The sequence below is a fragment of the Electrona antarctica genome, assembly GCF_951216825.1.
Source record: "Electrona antarctica genome assembly, chromosome: 21".
Lineage (NCBI taxonomy): Eukaryota > Metazoa > Chordata > Actinopteri > Myctophiformes > Myctophidae > Electrona > Electrona antarctica.
The window spans coordinates 37,422,185-37,438,098 of NC_136802.1; the positions used below are offsets into that span (position 1 = coordinate 37,422,185).

A 15,914-nucleotide genomic window follows, 5' to 3' on the forward strand; every position below is an offset into this window, starting at 1 on the left:
CAGAGATTCCCTGTGCTTACTTTTTTATATCCATATTTATACATTTTCCCTTAAAAAACCTGCACTATCACACAGATTTGATTTATTTGCTCAAATGAATCATTTAATCGTATGATCTAATCATTTAAATCATTGAATTGTATCGCATCGCCATGAATTACCCATATATCGTCCATGTATCGTATTGTCAACCATGTATCCGATACATTGTATCGTGATACACATCGTATCACTGTTAATATTCATCATTACAGCCGTAGTGCCAAATGGATGATCCAAAACTGTAAATAACAGAGCTTTCGGCATCTAATGAGTAATAGATAATGCCATTATAAGAATTGGCAGACTGATCTTTGTATGCTATGTTGATGAATTGAATACAAAGGACCATACAATGGAAACAAGTTCCCAGGACTTTTTAGTGTTATCCTTTTAGCTTTAATGTCTTACTGTACCATGTGCTGTTTACATCTCTGACTGCAAACATAATATGTTAAAACGATGCCACAAGTCTGCTGACAATATTATTATATATGGCTGTACTGTAAATACTGTAGAGGGGATCTTGAAATGTATCCTTCACATTTCGACCTAGTGATGCTTAACGGAAGGGGAAATATTGCTGATAATATTCTTCTATTTCTCGAATGTTATGTTCTTGCGTAGCTGAATGGAACCAATGTCAACCTGCCAGTCACTCCAGCCAGCGGTGTCTCTGTGTTCAAGTCTGGGACACAGTACACTGTAGCCATGGACTTTGGTGTGACCGTCCGCTACGATGGAAACCACTTCATGGACATCAAAGTGATCAAAGAGTGAGTGAAACAAAGCAAAGCAAAGCAAAGTTACTATATTTACCCAGGGTAACTGGACTAAGCATCAGATACTTGTTTACAGCCAGGCCCTGCTCATAGAACATTTCATGGTAGTGGTCCAATGCCTTGCTCAAGGGCACTTCAGCGGTGGTAATTTTAACGTGCCGGTCCGGGGATACGAACTGGCCACCTTCCGGTATCAAGACCGCTCCGCAAACCGTTCGGCCACCGCTGCCCAAACCCATTACAGCCGGCTATTTGAATCATTTGACTGATCTAATCTAAAGATACTCACAGCTTCACTCTTTCCTTTGCCTCCAACCTGCTGACCTGCAGTTACAAGGACACGTTGTGTGGTCTGTGTGGAGACTACAATGACAACGCCAAGGATGACATGCGGAAGCCAGACGGCATCGTCACCAATGACCCCAATGTGTTCGGGCACAGCTGGGTGACCGACCCCAAGTGAGTAACGCTAACATGAACATGAAGCTTATTCTATTATGAACACGCACATACACAGATACATTCATCCACAAACAACCACCATTCCCCTGCTTGTGTCTCCATAGCTGTAATAAGAAGCCCAACGTCACGGTCCCGGGATGTACGGATGAGGAACAGGATCTGTATGAGAGCTCTGGATTCTGTGGCATCCTGTTGGACAAGAGGGGACCCTTCGCTGTCTGTCACCGCAAGGTCAACCCCAATGTGAGTGATAATACGCAAATATCACACAAACACTCAATGCACACATGCACTCAAACACACACTTCTTAATATGCATTTGCTTGTTTATTTAGGACTACTTCAGGGACTGTATGTTTGACCTGTGTGAGCTGGACGGGGCCTCGTCCATCCTGTGCGAGGCCATTGAAGCCTACGTCAATGAGTGCCAGGACCGTGGAGTCAACATCCCCCCCTGGAGGAACCAAACATTCTGCCGTGAGTCAACAGACCGATGGACGAATGGAAAGATGGATGGATGGATGGATGAATGCAGAGAGTGGTGGGGAAGGAGAGTGAGAAATTAATTGATGGCGGGTCATACCATTGTGGAAAGACCCCGGTCAAGATGGTACGGGCCGGGGGGAGGTTCCATGAACCCTGGTAGATCTAACCAGGCAGATAGGAAGAGAACCTCTTGAGAGAGCTGACCCAGCTATGTCAAGGTCAGTGGTTGACTGTGTCAAAAGCTGCTGATAGGTCTAGAGCAGTGGTTCCCAAACGAGAAATTTGATGTTTGCCCAAAATCGGATATCTACAAGCTCACAAACATGTCGCTTTGCGCCACGTTGTGAGCTTGTAGATCGGCTATTTTCACTACTTCTTTAAACATTTGTTTTCTAATTCATGGAATTTCTTAGATTTTTATTTTATTAATTCATACTTCTTTAATAATTGTTTTTAAATTCATGAAATAAAAAAATAAGGGTCCCGAACCACTGTTTGCGAAGCAGTGGTCTAGAAGGATCAGGACTGAGGAGTGGGCTAGGTTTGAATTCTTACCGGTCGGGAGTCGGGACCCAACAGGTTATTCTGTGTGAGATGGAGAGAGAGCTGGTTAGAAACGTCTCATTGAAGTGTTTCGGAAGGAATGGAAAAGAGTGATACCGGTCTGTAGCTCTTGATGTCAGTGGTTTTAAAATGTCAGATTCAGTGTTTATTCACACACATGTCCCTCTCTCTCCTTCCTGCAGCTCTGGACTGTCCTGCTAACAGCCACTATGAGCCGTGCGCAGACCCCTGTCAGGACACGTGCGCCGGGAAGCCCTCCACGGGCTGCGGTGGTCCCTGTGTGGAGTCGTGTGTGTGTGACCCCGGCTACATCCTCAGTGCTGGGAAGTGTGTGAGGACCACCGACTGTGGGTGTAAAGAATTCAACGATCAGTACTATGAGGTAATATATATATGGTTTTCTTGATTAAAAACATATTACTCGGTAGTGTGCACATTCATGGGTCAAAACCGCATTGACTGAAATGCGTGCAGAGCTCTAATCAGCTGTGTGTGATTATAATCAGCTAGAGCAGAGGGTGTGTTTATTCCTCCACATACCTAAATATTATAATTGCGAACGCAGTGATTGCGAACGCAGTGATTGCGAACGCAGTGAGCATTTACTATGAGACCCAGCAGATCATGTCTGTCTGTCTGTCTGTGTGTCACGCTGTAACACCACCCGCCCACCACCAGAGGGCGCAGCTGTATCACAAACAAAAACACACACATGCACGCACACACACACGCACGCACACACACACACACACACACACACACACACACACACACACACACACACACACACACACACACACAAAACTTAAAAAATTACGTAATTTATTCTAATTGTTGTTTTTGCAATTTACGAGCTGCGTTCGCTTCCCGCGCGTCTTACTTGTAATGATTGTATATGATCATTTTGTGAATTCTCTCTCTCTCTCTCTCTCTCTCTCTCTCTCTCAGTCTGGAGAGGAGTTTTATGTGGAGGACTGTAAGTTCAAGTGTGCGTGCCATGCTCCCAACATCACCTGTACGCCCACAGAGTGCCCGCCACTGCACGAGTGTAAACTGCAAGGAGGAGACCTGGGATGCTACCCCACCAGTAAGTTCACGAGGTTACCAAAATGTAACAAAATGAACATAGAACCTCTCACAGACTTAAACTTGTCTGTGGCATGTCATCACTCTCTACTCCCAAAACGGCCTATAGTGACTTCTTGGGACAAACCCACAACATAACATAACAGTTAAAGGGGAATTTCTTCCTAACCTTTTTTTTACAAAAGTAAGTTGATAATTATGTATATTGACCAAAAAAATAAAATAAAATAAAGATATAGGGCTCTGGTCCTGGTCCTGGACTCTGGAAAAGCGTAAGAGGGGTCTAACGTCAGCTCACGTAGACCATGAAGAGTGCAGTGTCAACAATGCATAGTGTTGCTGTCACATCATCTAGAACAGATGTAAACAAAAAAACAATTGCGCGATTGAATAGGAGTTCTAGCGTTAGACCCCTCCAGGACCAGGACCAGCGCCCTATATCTTTATTTGTATTATTTATTTATTTTTGGTCACTATACATAATTATCAACTTACTTTTGTAAAGAAAGGAAGAAATTCCCCTTTAAAACGATGGAGGCGTGCCATCTAAAGTGGACTTGAGCCACGATTGGCATCGCCGAACGATTCGCTGTGCCAAACGTTTACGTAAATTAAAGTAAACGGAAGTGAAGTTCCGTTAGAGAACTTCCTCGTCTCCACTAGTGGGTCTGTTTTGTACAATAGGCTGATATGTACTGACGTGTACTCTGTCCCCCCCCCCTGTCAGGCTCCCAGGACTGTGTGGTGTCAGGAGACCCTCACTACAACACCTTTGACGGGAAGTTCTACAGCTTCATGGGTACCTGCACGTACACACTGGCCAGAGCCTGCGGAAACAACACTGGTACGGCGCCTATATACACTCTGGCTAGAAGCTGTTTCACACATTTCATATTTTGAATTTATTCCGCACAGCTGTGCAGCCAATGGACACAGCATCTACTGCACAGTAAACTCCTGGGTGTTAATGTAACTTTCATATAACTAGAAAGGCGAAATTCTGGGAAATTGCAAGTGCGGTTTTACCGTCAATTTCAAGCTTTGAGTCTTGCATAAGGACAGTGTGATGATGATGTATTGACCCACATGACGTCACAGGGACCCTAAAAAGTTTATACGGAATAAATGAATAAAGTTGGGCAATTACTAGTCTGGAAAGGAGCCAGCTGAGGTGGTTCGGGCATCTGGTTAGGATGCCTCTCGGGCGCCTCCCTAGGGAGGTCCTCGATGCACGTCCCACTGGGAGGAGACCCCGGGGCAGACCAAGGCGCAGTTGGAGGAAACACATCGACTCACTGGCCTTGGAACGTCTCGGAATCCCCCAGGAGGAAGTCACTAATGTTGCTCTGGAGAGGGAAGTCTGGAGCACTCTGGTGGAGCTGTTGCCCCCGCGACCCGACTACGGATAAGCGTTTGAAGATGGATGGATGGATGGAATTACTAGTCTGCTTGGCCTTAGGACAACCACACTAACTAATATGTTAGTGTACTCCATCATGAACACATGAACGTATCGGGGTTTTTGATCAGAGCCGTGTCGGTGTGTCCATCCATGCAGGGCCCTGGTTCTCCGTGGAGGGCAAGAACGAGGAGAGGACCCTGAAAGGCGTGTCCTACCTGAAGAAGCTCTACGTCACCGTGGAGGACGTCACCGTCACCCTGATGAAGAGCAGGAGGGTCCTGGTCAGTGTGTGTCCACTACATGTACATCATATTAAATGTCACCCAACCATGTCTATCCACTACCTATAGAGCGTCGCAGTCCCGCCCCCTCGGGAGACCCGGAAAATAAATCCCCGTTCATTTTCCTCATAGACTTTTCAGAAAGTATTTATTTAAAGACGTTTACGCCGCGGACAAAGACAACTCTTGTCGTGACAAATCATGACAACAAACTAAATTTTTCGGGCTGAACAAATAATTAGAAAGAAGAAGAAAACTGCAGGTTACAACACTTTTTTTGTTGTTTTTCTTCTTTGTAATTATTTGTTTGGTCCAAAATATTGTGTTTGTTGTCATGATTTGTCACGACAAGAGTTGGCTTTGTACGACGCTTATACGTTTTGAAATGTCTATGGGAAAAATGCATCGGAAACTATTTCCTGGGCCTGGCGTCGTCATGTAAGGGGGCGGGACTGCCAGACAGACAAACAGACAGACAGACTTGTATTTTACTTGTAAACACTACAATTATTTGAACCTTTTAGTTACAAGTTGCTTTGTAGATGTACAAAACATACAGTACCCTATCCATATTTTATACTTTCTCTATTCAAAAATAGCTGATCTACATGCTCATGTCTCGATGCAATGCGTTTGCATCGAGCTTGTTGATTGGCTATTTTTTTATACAGGTCTTTTATTTCAGTGACTTCAGTATTTCTATAGTGTGGTATTGTTACCTAAATGTATACCTGCAGTAGCAGGTCAGGTCCACTAGGTGGCACTGTGGTCATATGAAACTGACCTTGTTTGAGCATTATACATTAATTATAAGTCTGGAATTCAAACTGTACTAAAAAGAACAACGGTATTGGTCTCAAAATGTACTTAAAGTACCAAAGTGATGTCCAATGTTTTTGTGTTTAAAAGAGTCTCCTGTAGTGTGAAATACATAATGATCAGATGACTCCCGAGTCCCGACAACTTTAATAGTCCTACCGTCTGTACGGGCCCTAAGCAAATAATTATAATCAATTCTCTCTCTTCTCTCTCTCTGTCCGTCACTCTGTCTCTCTCCCCCCTTTCTTGCAGGTGGCTGGGCGTCGCGTGGCCCTCCCTCACTCGCCCTCTCCTCTCGTCTCTCTCTCCCTGGCGGGTCAGTTCGTCACCCTGCAGACCTCGTTCGGCCTGCGCGTGCGCTGGGATGGAAACCACTACGCCCAGATCTCTGTGCCCAGGTCGGTACCGGACAGACACGCAGTAGAGTAGAAGAACCCACAACCCACTCTACGAATGCCTCCTCAATCAGTAGTTCTAACACTTTCAAGATTTGTCAAATTTTCAAAAATGGGGAGAAATGTGACCTTAACCCATTTTGACCTGAGATCAGATTCTAAAAATGTCTTCTACATCCTGACAGTTTTCTGAAAAAGCTATGTTTCTATGTCAGTCGTTCTTCGACTTTTCAAAAATAGCAGACCTACAAGCTACGAGCTTGTAGGTCTGCTATTTTCAGGACTATCTGCTATTTTCAGGACTACATATGGCATCAAGTCAACACTTAACAGGGGCAAAGGGCAATATCGCTTCAGAGTGTACATTTCAGAAGGAGAAAAAGAAGAAAGAGCGGGCAGACAAAAAAAAAGACAAAGACAAAAAAACAACAACCCTAGCAGTGATTTTCAACCATTTTAATTTCAAGGACCCCCAGTTTGACATGCATTAGTCTACGGACCCCCATTTAATGGCATTTCTATATCTGGGACCCCCAATTTATATTGTAAAATCAAAGTTAATTTAACTCAGAGTTACAGACCCATAAGAGTCCATTTGGTTCCTAACTATCATTTAGCTGGGGACCCCCTGGAACTCCCTCAAGGACCCCCTGGGGGTCCCCGGACCCCACTTTGAGAACCACTGACATGGACCATATCAATAGGTTAAAGTTAAAACAAACAATTGTATTCATGGAAATGAGTTCCCGATTCCCAGCTTTAAAAGTATGGAAGCACTATTTTCCCAGGGATTCGTCCTTTACGATAAGAAGGTATTACAATAATCTCAATGATTAATATCTAAACATAGCAGGCATTAAGACGTATACGAACATGTCTGATTGGAGAGCGATGACGTGCACACGTCGTGTTGGTGTACCGCAGGTATACAGGCCGAGTTCAAAGGTCAGACAAACGCGCCCGTGCTCGAGCAAATCCTCATCCATTCATGCCGCCTAAATCTTTAAGCCTCGGAGAATGTGAAAATGGCCAGATCTACAAGCTCACAACTCGGCTTGTTTGCGCCACGTTGTCGAACTTGTCGATTGGCTATTCTCGCGCACGGCACAATTACGTATAAATAATGAGGGTTTTTTTTTTGTAAAGTAAATTATCACGTCTTTAAGCCCGAAATAGAAAACAGCCGATCCACAAGCTCACAACGTCGTCGAGCTTGTAGGTCCGCTATTTCCGTGCATGACACACGGGCTAGAAATATAGCGTTTACTCCTCCTTCTTCCACTCATGACGTGTCTTTGACTATAATCTCACTCATGATGCTTCATTAGATTGTTTCTATCGGTCTTTTCTCCTCTCTAACCTTGTATTTATTCCCATGGGAATAAAAGGGCCAATACTTATCGGGTCTTTAAGCCATTTTGACCTGAGATCAGATTCTAAAAATGTCTTCTACATCCTGACAGTTTTCTGAAAAAGCTATGTTTCTGTGTCAGTCGTTCTTAGATTTTTCAAAAATAGCAGACCTACAAGCTCGTAGCGCTCATAGCGCGCCACTCGGTGGCGCGCTATGAGCTTGTAGATCTGATATTTTTCAATAGCTAAAGCATAACACTAATGCTAACACCAAAAGGGGTTCCCGCCCAAAATGGGTTAAGCCTGATTAAGCGTCGTCTTCATTCCTTAATCTCTAATTCTCTCTCCTCTCCCCTCCCCTCCCCTCCTCTTTCTACCCTCTCCTCCACTCCAGCTCCTACCATGACCAGATGTGCGGCCTGTGCGGCGACTACGACGGCAAACCGGGCAACGACTTCGCCAAGCCAGACGGCACGCTGGCGGGAAACACCAACGACTTCGGCAACAGCTGGCAGACGGACGAGGACGAGGATGACTCGTGAGTTTGTGGCGGCCTGCTGCGGGACTCTGGGACGCGTGATGTGGGAATGCGCCGAGTTCCTGAGGGCAGTGGTTCCCAAACTTTCTCACGTCAAGGACCCCCAAATTGACACTAATTAGCCCTCGGACCCCCATTTGAAAAGATATTCCAGGGACCCCCATAAGAGAAGATTTTTACGGCTCTAGCAGTGATTCTCAACCCGTTTAATTAATTAAGGACTACAGAGCCCCATTTAATGGCATTTATATCTCTGGGACCCCAATTTATATTTTAAAATCAATGTTAATTTAACTCTGAGAGTGTACAAATGTAATGGGTCCATTTTGGTTCCTGTAATGGGTCCATTTGGTTCCAAACTATCATTTAGCTGGAACTCCCTCAAGGACCCCTGGGGGTCCCCGGGCCCCACTTTGGGAACCACATGCCTTAGGGAGATCAGCAGGGATGATTGGGTTTATATACAGTATAGAGACAGGTATATGGCTCTATGTCTTACCAACTAGAAGTTGGATCATGTTGGATCTCGGGATCAACATGGGAGCGTTGTGGCTCCAATCGTAATTGTCTTCTGTGATGTCACCCCTGTGACGTCAGTTGTCAATATCAGGGGTTGTCTAAGGGTCCCAATCTTACAGAAACGCATTATGCCACTTAATAACCACGTATGCCCTAGTTAATAATTAATAATGAAAAGAATATCCAATCTACAAGGTCACAACTGAGGATGTAGGTCTCTATTTCCACTATTTCACCATGTTTAAGTTAAATACAAAAAAGACACACAGACAGACCTTCTTATAGACAGCTAGCCTCCTACAGTGCCGTAAAATAAGTTGTGTACAGTAAAGTGACTAATAATGAATACACGGTATATGCTATACCTTCACACTGTTTACTCCACACTGTTTTAAAGGTTGTTTTGTTTTAGTTAAAAAAAGTTCTATATTGTTATATTAACCCATTTTGGGCGGGAACCCCCCTTTGGTGTTGTAATTTAGCTATTGAAAAATAGCAGATCTACAAGCTCATAGCGCGCCACCGAGTGGCGCGCTACGAGCTTGTAGGTCTGCTATTTTTGAAAAATCATGAAAATATTTATTTCCGAAAACTGGAAGATTTAGAAGATTTTTTTTTAATTTTGAGGTCAGGCCTAAGTTAAAGAGATTGCTACAGTATAGTGTTTGTTCAATAACAGGGGTCTCCTCTTCTCTCCAGCTATTTCATACACAGTAAATATATTCTCAAGTTACGTAGTGCAGCTTTAATAAACAGGAGAGGTGGATTCTATTTCATCCAATCAGGACAAAATAATGACGTGGCTTCAGTTTCATAATGTTCTGTTGTCTGCTCATCATCACTGTGTCATCATTTCCAATTTCACTTGTTTATATATACACTATATATACACATTTCCTGTTTACCTGGAGAGACAGGGAGACCACTATTACTGAACACTTTATAGCAACAAGTTATATCAGAATATAGAGCATTTGAACCAAAAATATAACATTAATATGTGTATGTTTTGTTTACATATCATATATATTTTTTTTTTAATTATTATTATTTTATTATTTTATTATTATTTTTAACAGATGCACACCCGGAACCAAGCCAGACCCTGTGTGTGACCCGACGCTGCAGGCTGAGGTGGTCAAACCAGAGAAATGTGGTAAACTCAAGGACCCTGCCGGACCCTTCAGGTGACTATACACACACATACACGTGTGTGTGTGTGTGTGTGTGTGTGTGTGTGTGTGTGTGTGTGTGTGTGTGTGTGTGTGTGTGTGTGTGTGTGTGTGTGTGTGTGTGTGTGTGTGTGTGTGTGTGTGTGCGTGTGCGCGCGCAAAGCCACGTGCGTGCGTTCGTTGGTGTGTTTTGTTGGGGGGGGGGGAGAAGCTATGTTACATTATCCAGATTAGAGTAAGGTATTATTGCAATCTGAGATAAGATTGCTTGACAGATAATCTTGGGAAGACACTGTCAACAAAAGTGTGTGTGTGTGTGTGTGTGTGTGTGTGTGTGTGTGTGTGTGTGTGTGTGTGTGTGTGTGTGTGTGTGCTGATGGTCCTCTCAGTACTTGGATCACATCATGGATTATTGTAATCTGATCATTGTGGGCCAAGTAAATTAAAATATCTCCATGATATTACCATCATGTCAATGATGTCATTTGGCTTAAGGCACATACTTATTCTATGTGGTTTTTTTTATGTTTAACACATTGAATGCCGTTTCTGCCTTTTATTTGGGAATTTAACCCATGCCTCGCTATCGAGCTGCATTAGAGCCTATTATGTGGTATGTGCCAGTGCCTTAACCACTAGGCCATCGGCACCCTTCACAACATTTTAGTGAAATATTTTGTCTATAATTTCATGCCCAAAATAGGAACCGATTATGATTTGAATAATGTTTTTGAATGATGTTTTGATTGCCTGATCGAATACTTTATTGGTCAGAAATGTAAACAGCACGAGGGCCTATTTCCATTGCGGTCCTACGTCCAGTATCTATTCATCAATCAGAATCAGCTTTATTGTCACATCACAGGTTTATAGAAGTAAAACAATCACACCCGTGTGAAGTGAGCGGCGCTCTTATCATCGTACATCGGAAGGCCAATCACAATTTGCTTCCTCATCTTCGTCGTCATCAATGTTCGTGTTATGCAATGTTTGTGTTTACACAAACACTCAACGGTGTCCATTCATTGTCAATGGCATTTAATGTTTGTGTTGGGGCAAAAATCGGGTTACATACACCAAAAGCTGGACATCGCCCCTCAAAAAGTGGGTGAAATTAACCAAAAAAATCAACATAGTATTAATGTTTGTGTTGGGGCAAAAATCGGGTTACATACAGCAAAAGCTGGACATCGCCCCTCAAAAAGTGGGTGAAATTAACCAAAAAGAATCAACATAGAAGCAACACGATAATACATCTCATCAACAAATACAAAACACTATATGGTTATTAATTTGTATTTTTATAATGTATTACATTGATTAGTTTGATGAACCGTTGCACCTCTCTACCTCCGTCCTCCAGGGAGTGTATCGCAGTGGTGGATCCCACTCCATTCTTCCAGGCCTGTGTGTATGACATGTGTGAATCCAACGGGCAGCAGGGGGCGCTGTGTGACCAGCTGCAGGTCTACACCGACGCGTGTCACAGTGCTGGGGCCACCGTGCACCCCTGGAGGACCCCCGCCTTCTGCCGTAAGTATACTGGAACACAGTCTGTCGCCGGGCGGACTGCGGTGTATGTGTGATTTATATGATTGGATGCTTTATTGGTCCAGTAATAGTAATCTACGAAAGCCTTTTAAATCAGTGGTTGTCTAACACAAAAAAAGAAGATGATATGGATTTGTTTTTGAAAGTTTTTGCCTATAACGACGATTACATTGATCGTGTCTATTAACTTCTGTACCCTTAGCGTCAACGCACTACACATAAAGTGTGCACTCCCCATCACAATCAGAACTGCAGCCTCACTCCCAATCTTCCGCCGTAGTCTGAAAACCCACCTCTTCAGACTCCACCATGGCCCGTAGCACTAGCCCCTTAGATACAGTAGCACTTGATGTAGACTTAGATAGTATTTTAAATATAGCACATTATGTAGACTTAGATAGTATTTTAAACAGACTTATAGCATGTTACGTAGACAGCACTAGAATTGCATTTTTATGTAGTCATATCACTTTATAGTATGTATAATATAGTATAGTATACAGTTTACATAGATACTCCACTGTGATGTATGCCATGCTTTTTGTTATTGCTTAATGTAAATCGCTCTGGATTAAGAGTGTCTGCTAAATGCCTAAATTGTAAAATTGTAATTGTAAAGTGAAACTGTGGAACAGTTAAGATGCAATGTATGCTGTATATTGTGTATAATGTTGAGTATTAATAAAGTAATTATCTCTCTCTCTCTCTCTGTCTGTCTCTCTATCCATCCATCCAGCTCTGAGTTGTCCTCCTAACTCCTCGTACTCGCTGTGTGTGAGTGCGTGTCCGGAGACGTGCGTGGGTACTGGCGGCGGGCCGGCAGGCTGCGAGGACACGTGCGTGGAGGGTTGCAAGTGCGACGCCGGCTTCATCCTCAGCGACGACAAGTGCGTCCCGCTCAGGGACTGCGGCTGTGTGGACCCCAGTGGAGACTACCATCCCGTGAGTCACCAGTCACTCAAGCGTTTTCACTCACGCCAATGACTAGTGAAACTTTCAGGATTATTCCCCAAAATGTACAAATAATTCACAATGTTTCAGTTCAAGATTGTTCAAAGGTTTTCAAAAATAGCCGCTCTACAAGAACACAACGTGTCGGGGTGCGATGCATTGTGAGCAGTGTTGATTTTGACAGCAAATGTTGATTTAGTTTTAGTCATTTGAATAAAGTTCTGTTAAGTTGTATTCATATTTTAGTCATCTGAAATGTTTTACCTTTAGTCTAGTTTTAGTCGACTATAGATATCTTAACATTTTAGTCTAGTATTAATTTGTTGACAAAATTGTCAATATATTTAGTCTTAGTTTACAATTATTGTGAGCTTAAACTGAACTGTAGTTGGCAGTCTCATAATAAGTAGTGCAGGCAGGCCTCCGTATAATCCAAATAATCCACATAGGCAAATTATCCAATAAAGCAGTAAGGTAAGGTAAAGTGAGGTTACAGTACATTCTGGGGACAGGCCGTGTTCACTACAGACATAAACTGATTTACCAATGAAACAAATTGAGCATGATGGGACGCTGTGTCCTTAATCCATTTTGACCTGAGATCAGATTCTAAAAATGTCTTCTACATCCTGACAGTTTTCTGAAAAAGCTATGTTTCTATGTCAGTCGTTCTTCGATTTTTCAAAAATAGCAGACCTACAAGCTCGTAGCGCGCCACTCGGTGGCGCGCTATGAGCTTGTAGATCTGCTATTTTTCAATAGCTAAAGCATAACATGATGCTAACGCCAAAAGGGGTTCCCGCACAAAATGGATTAAAACACGGGAACAAGAACAGTCTGACACAGAACACACAGGGGATGATAGATTGAGGAATGAACCCGTTCTGCAGCCTCGGGGCTGAATCTCATAATATCGTTACAGACCTTGCATCTCCGAATTTAAACTTTGAACAGTTTATTTTTTTGTTAAATGAATTCCCTACTTTGTTGTACAGCAGTCAGTGTCACATAAACGTATAGCGCAAATATCTGCTGCTTGTAGAGAGCCTATTTTTGCTACTTGAAAAAGTGTGAATGAGGTTTTTGGTGTTTTTTATAAAGATTGAACCAGTGGAAACAGGAGCTTGTCACTAAATACTAACTACACTGGATCTATTAGAACAACAATGTCAGCCTGTTTTTAACGTGTGTGTGTGTGTGTGTGTGTGTGTGTGTGTGTGTGTGTGTGTGTGTGTGTGTGTGTGTGTGTGTGTGTGTGTGTGTGTGTGTGTGTGTGTGTGTGTGTGTGTGTGTGTGTGTGTGTGTGTGTGTGTGTGTGTGTCCGCATGCGTGTGTGTGTGTGTCCGCATGCGTGTGTGTGTGTGTCCGCATGCGTGTGTGTGTCAGGTGGGTGATGAGTGGTACCTGGACGCTTGCGAGCAGAAGTGTGTGTGCCAGGGAGGAGGCTCCATCCAGTGTCACAACACGAGCTGTGCCCCGGTCACCCAGAGCTGCACGCTGCAAGATGGAGAATATGGCTGCCATGATCTACGTACGACACACACACACACACACATACACACACAATAGTTTGTATTACTGCATTTACTATTATATTCACTGTCTACTACACTAAATATTTGAGGACATTCATGTTACGAATTATCATCATATCCCTATATCATATCCCTAATTCCCTAATTCTAGCGAGATGCATTTGTGAGTTTATAGATCTGCTATTTTAACCATAAAATGAGGACCAGGAAAATGGTTCTCAGTTCTCACAGTGTCTATTTCTGAAATTCTACTACCGGTAATACACGCACGCACGCACGCACGCACGCACGCACGCACGCACGCACGCACGCACGCACGCACGCACGCACGCACGCACGCACGCACGCACGCCACACACACGCACACGCACACCTAAACTAAGCTAAACTCTCACTGCTCTTCCCTGCAGCTACGGGCATGTGTTCGGTGTCGGGCGACCCCCACTACACCACCTTTGACAAGAGGACCCACAACTACATGGGCGCCTGCTCCTACACCCTCACCAAGCCCTGCAACGAGACCTCCGGCTTGCCGTACTTCACCGTGGACACCCAGAACGAGCACCGCGGCAGCAACAGGAAGATCTCGTACGTCCGGGCCGTCGTGGTCAGCGTGTACGACACGACCGTCATCCTCGGCAAGGGACGCAAAGTTCAGGTTAGAAGAAAACGATCACTGTCAAATCAGTGTCATTAGAATGCCCAGTTCACATCATCAGCAAAACTCAGCTGTGCCTCGTAGTCGAGGTGATTGCCAGTCATTCCGTGTTCTTCCTTGTGTTCAACCTCTTCCATGCGTTTTTTGTAAGTATTACTACGCCTAACTCTAACTGTAACTCTAACCATAACCTCAATAGAAGTTCTATTATAGAACCATGCCTAACCGTAGTAGCAGTAGTATTGGTACAGTAAACGCAGTAATAAAAGCCCTTTATTTGTACGATTTGTGGAAAATGCCCCCCCTTCTTCCCTTTTTTCTTGGAATAATGACATGATGGGAACAAAAACAAATTTCATCCACTGTTACTTTTCATGATTTAAATTCAAAAATAGCAAAAGTAGCAGATTTACAGTAAAAGCTCAAAACGCTTGACGCCATGCTTTGAGCATGCAGATCTGCTACTTTAAATGCTTTCATGTAAGTACAGTAGGGTGTTGATAAAAAAAAATATATATATATATATAAAGTTAAAATTAAAAGGTTTTCTGCTCGACAGCAACAACATAGTAATGATTGACATCCATAATATCATGTCTCAGGTGAACGGAACCCGGGTGAGCACTCCTGTCGACCTGCCTAACGGCGTCAAGATCTACCTGAGTGGAAAGTTTGTGGCCCTGGAGACGACCTTTGGCCTCAGGGTGCGTTTTGACGGCAACCACCACGCAGACGTGCAACTCCCCGGCGCCTACAGCGGCCTGCTCTGTGGCATGTGTGGTAAGGGACCTAAACTATGGCGAAATGTGTTCATCGACTCCCTTCTTTCACTGATAAAAACGAAGCTATGATGACAATTTCGTCAGCAATAAAAACTAGACTACTGTAACATTTTAGGGAGGGACAAGTGGAGAAGAGATCCAGTAGAACTAATAGAAAATTAATTTCATGTTTGGTTCTGCTCGGGTGTTGCACTGTTGAAAATAGCAGATCTACAAGCTCACAGGTCGGCTATTTTCAGTGTAAAATCAGGCATTATGACACCATCAAGGCCCGGATGTTTTTTTGTCGACAAAATCAACTGTAGATTGAATAGACTTAAATCTTATGATACTTTAATTTTTTTCAGTTGTTACCTTTCTGTGACCTCACTTGTGGCCCCCATCCATGGTTTGAGAACCTCTGAGCTGGAGGAAAGTTAAATGGCTGAAAATGTCCTAATCTGTACTGTAGCCTACTGTACTGTACTGTACTGTACCCTTGTGTGTTTGTAGGAAACTTTAACGACAAAGCAGCGGATGACAACATCAAACCAAATGGC

General features: G+C 43.5%; 2 protein-coding genes across 3 annotated transcripts in view; both read left to right on the forward strand.

Annotated features, from left to right (window-relative positions):
• The window catches only part of LOC306914202 (netrin receptor UNC5D-like), a 199,710-nt gene that overhangs the window by 53,405 nt on the left and 130,391 nt on the right, over positions 1-15,914 (forward strand). The window lies entirely within an intron of this gene.
• The window catches only part of LOC306913767 (IgGFc-binding protein-like), a gene marked incomplete at both ends in the record, with an annotated part of 55,209 nt that overhangs the window by 29,548 nt on the left and 9,747 nt on the right, over positions 1-15,914 (forward strand). The window contains 17 exons of the mRNA XM_079490580.1: positions 667-815; positions 1,152-1,280; positions 1,388-1,526; positions 1,619-1,760; positions 2,516-2,715; positions 3,282-3,420; positions 4,147-4,263; positions 4,978-5,102; positions 6,174-6,319; positions 8,064-8,207; positions 9,806-9,913; positions 11,262-11,431; positions 12,186-12,391; positions 13,787-13,931; positions 14,346-14,593; positions 15,196-15,373; positions 15,868-15,914. The exon at positions 15,868-15,914 is cut by the window's right edge and continues 59 nt beyond it. Coding sequence (XP_079346706.1) covers positions 667-815; positions 1,152-1,280; positions 1,388-1,526; positions 1,619-1,760; positions 2,516-2,715; positions 3,282-3,420; positions 4,147-4,263; positions 4,978-5,102; positions 6,174-6,319; positions 8,064-8,207; positions 9,806-9,913; positions 11,262-11,431; positions 12,186-12,391; positions 13,787-13,931; positions 14,346-14,593; positions 15,196-15,373; positions 15,868-15,914 — 2,532 coding nt within the window. The remainder of the gene's footprint in view (positions 1-666; positions 816-1,151; positions 1,281-1,387; positions 1,527-1,618; positions 1,761-2,515; positions 2,716-3,281; positions 3,421-4,146; positions 4,264-4,977; positions 5,103-6,173; positions 6,320-8,063; positions 8,208-9,805; positions 9,914-11,261; positions 11,432-12,185; positions 12,392-13,786; positions 13,932-14,345; positions 14,594-15,195; positions 15,374-15,867) is intronic.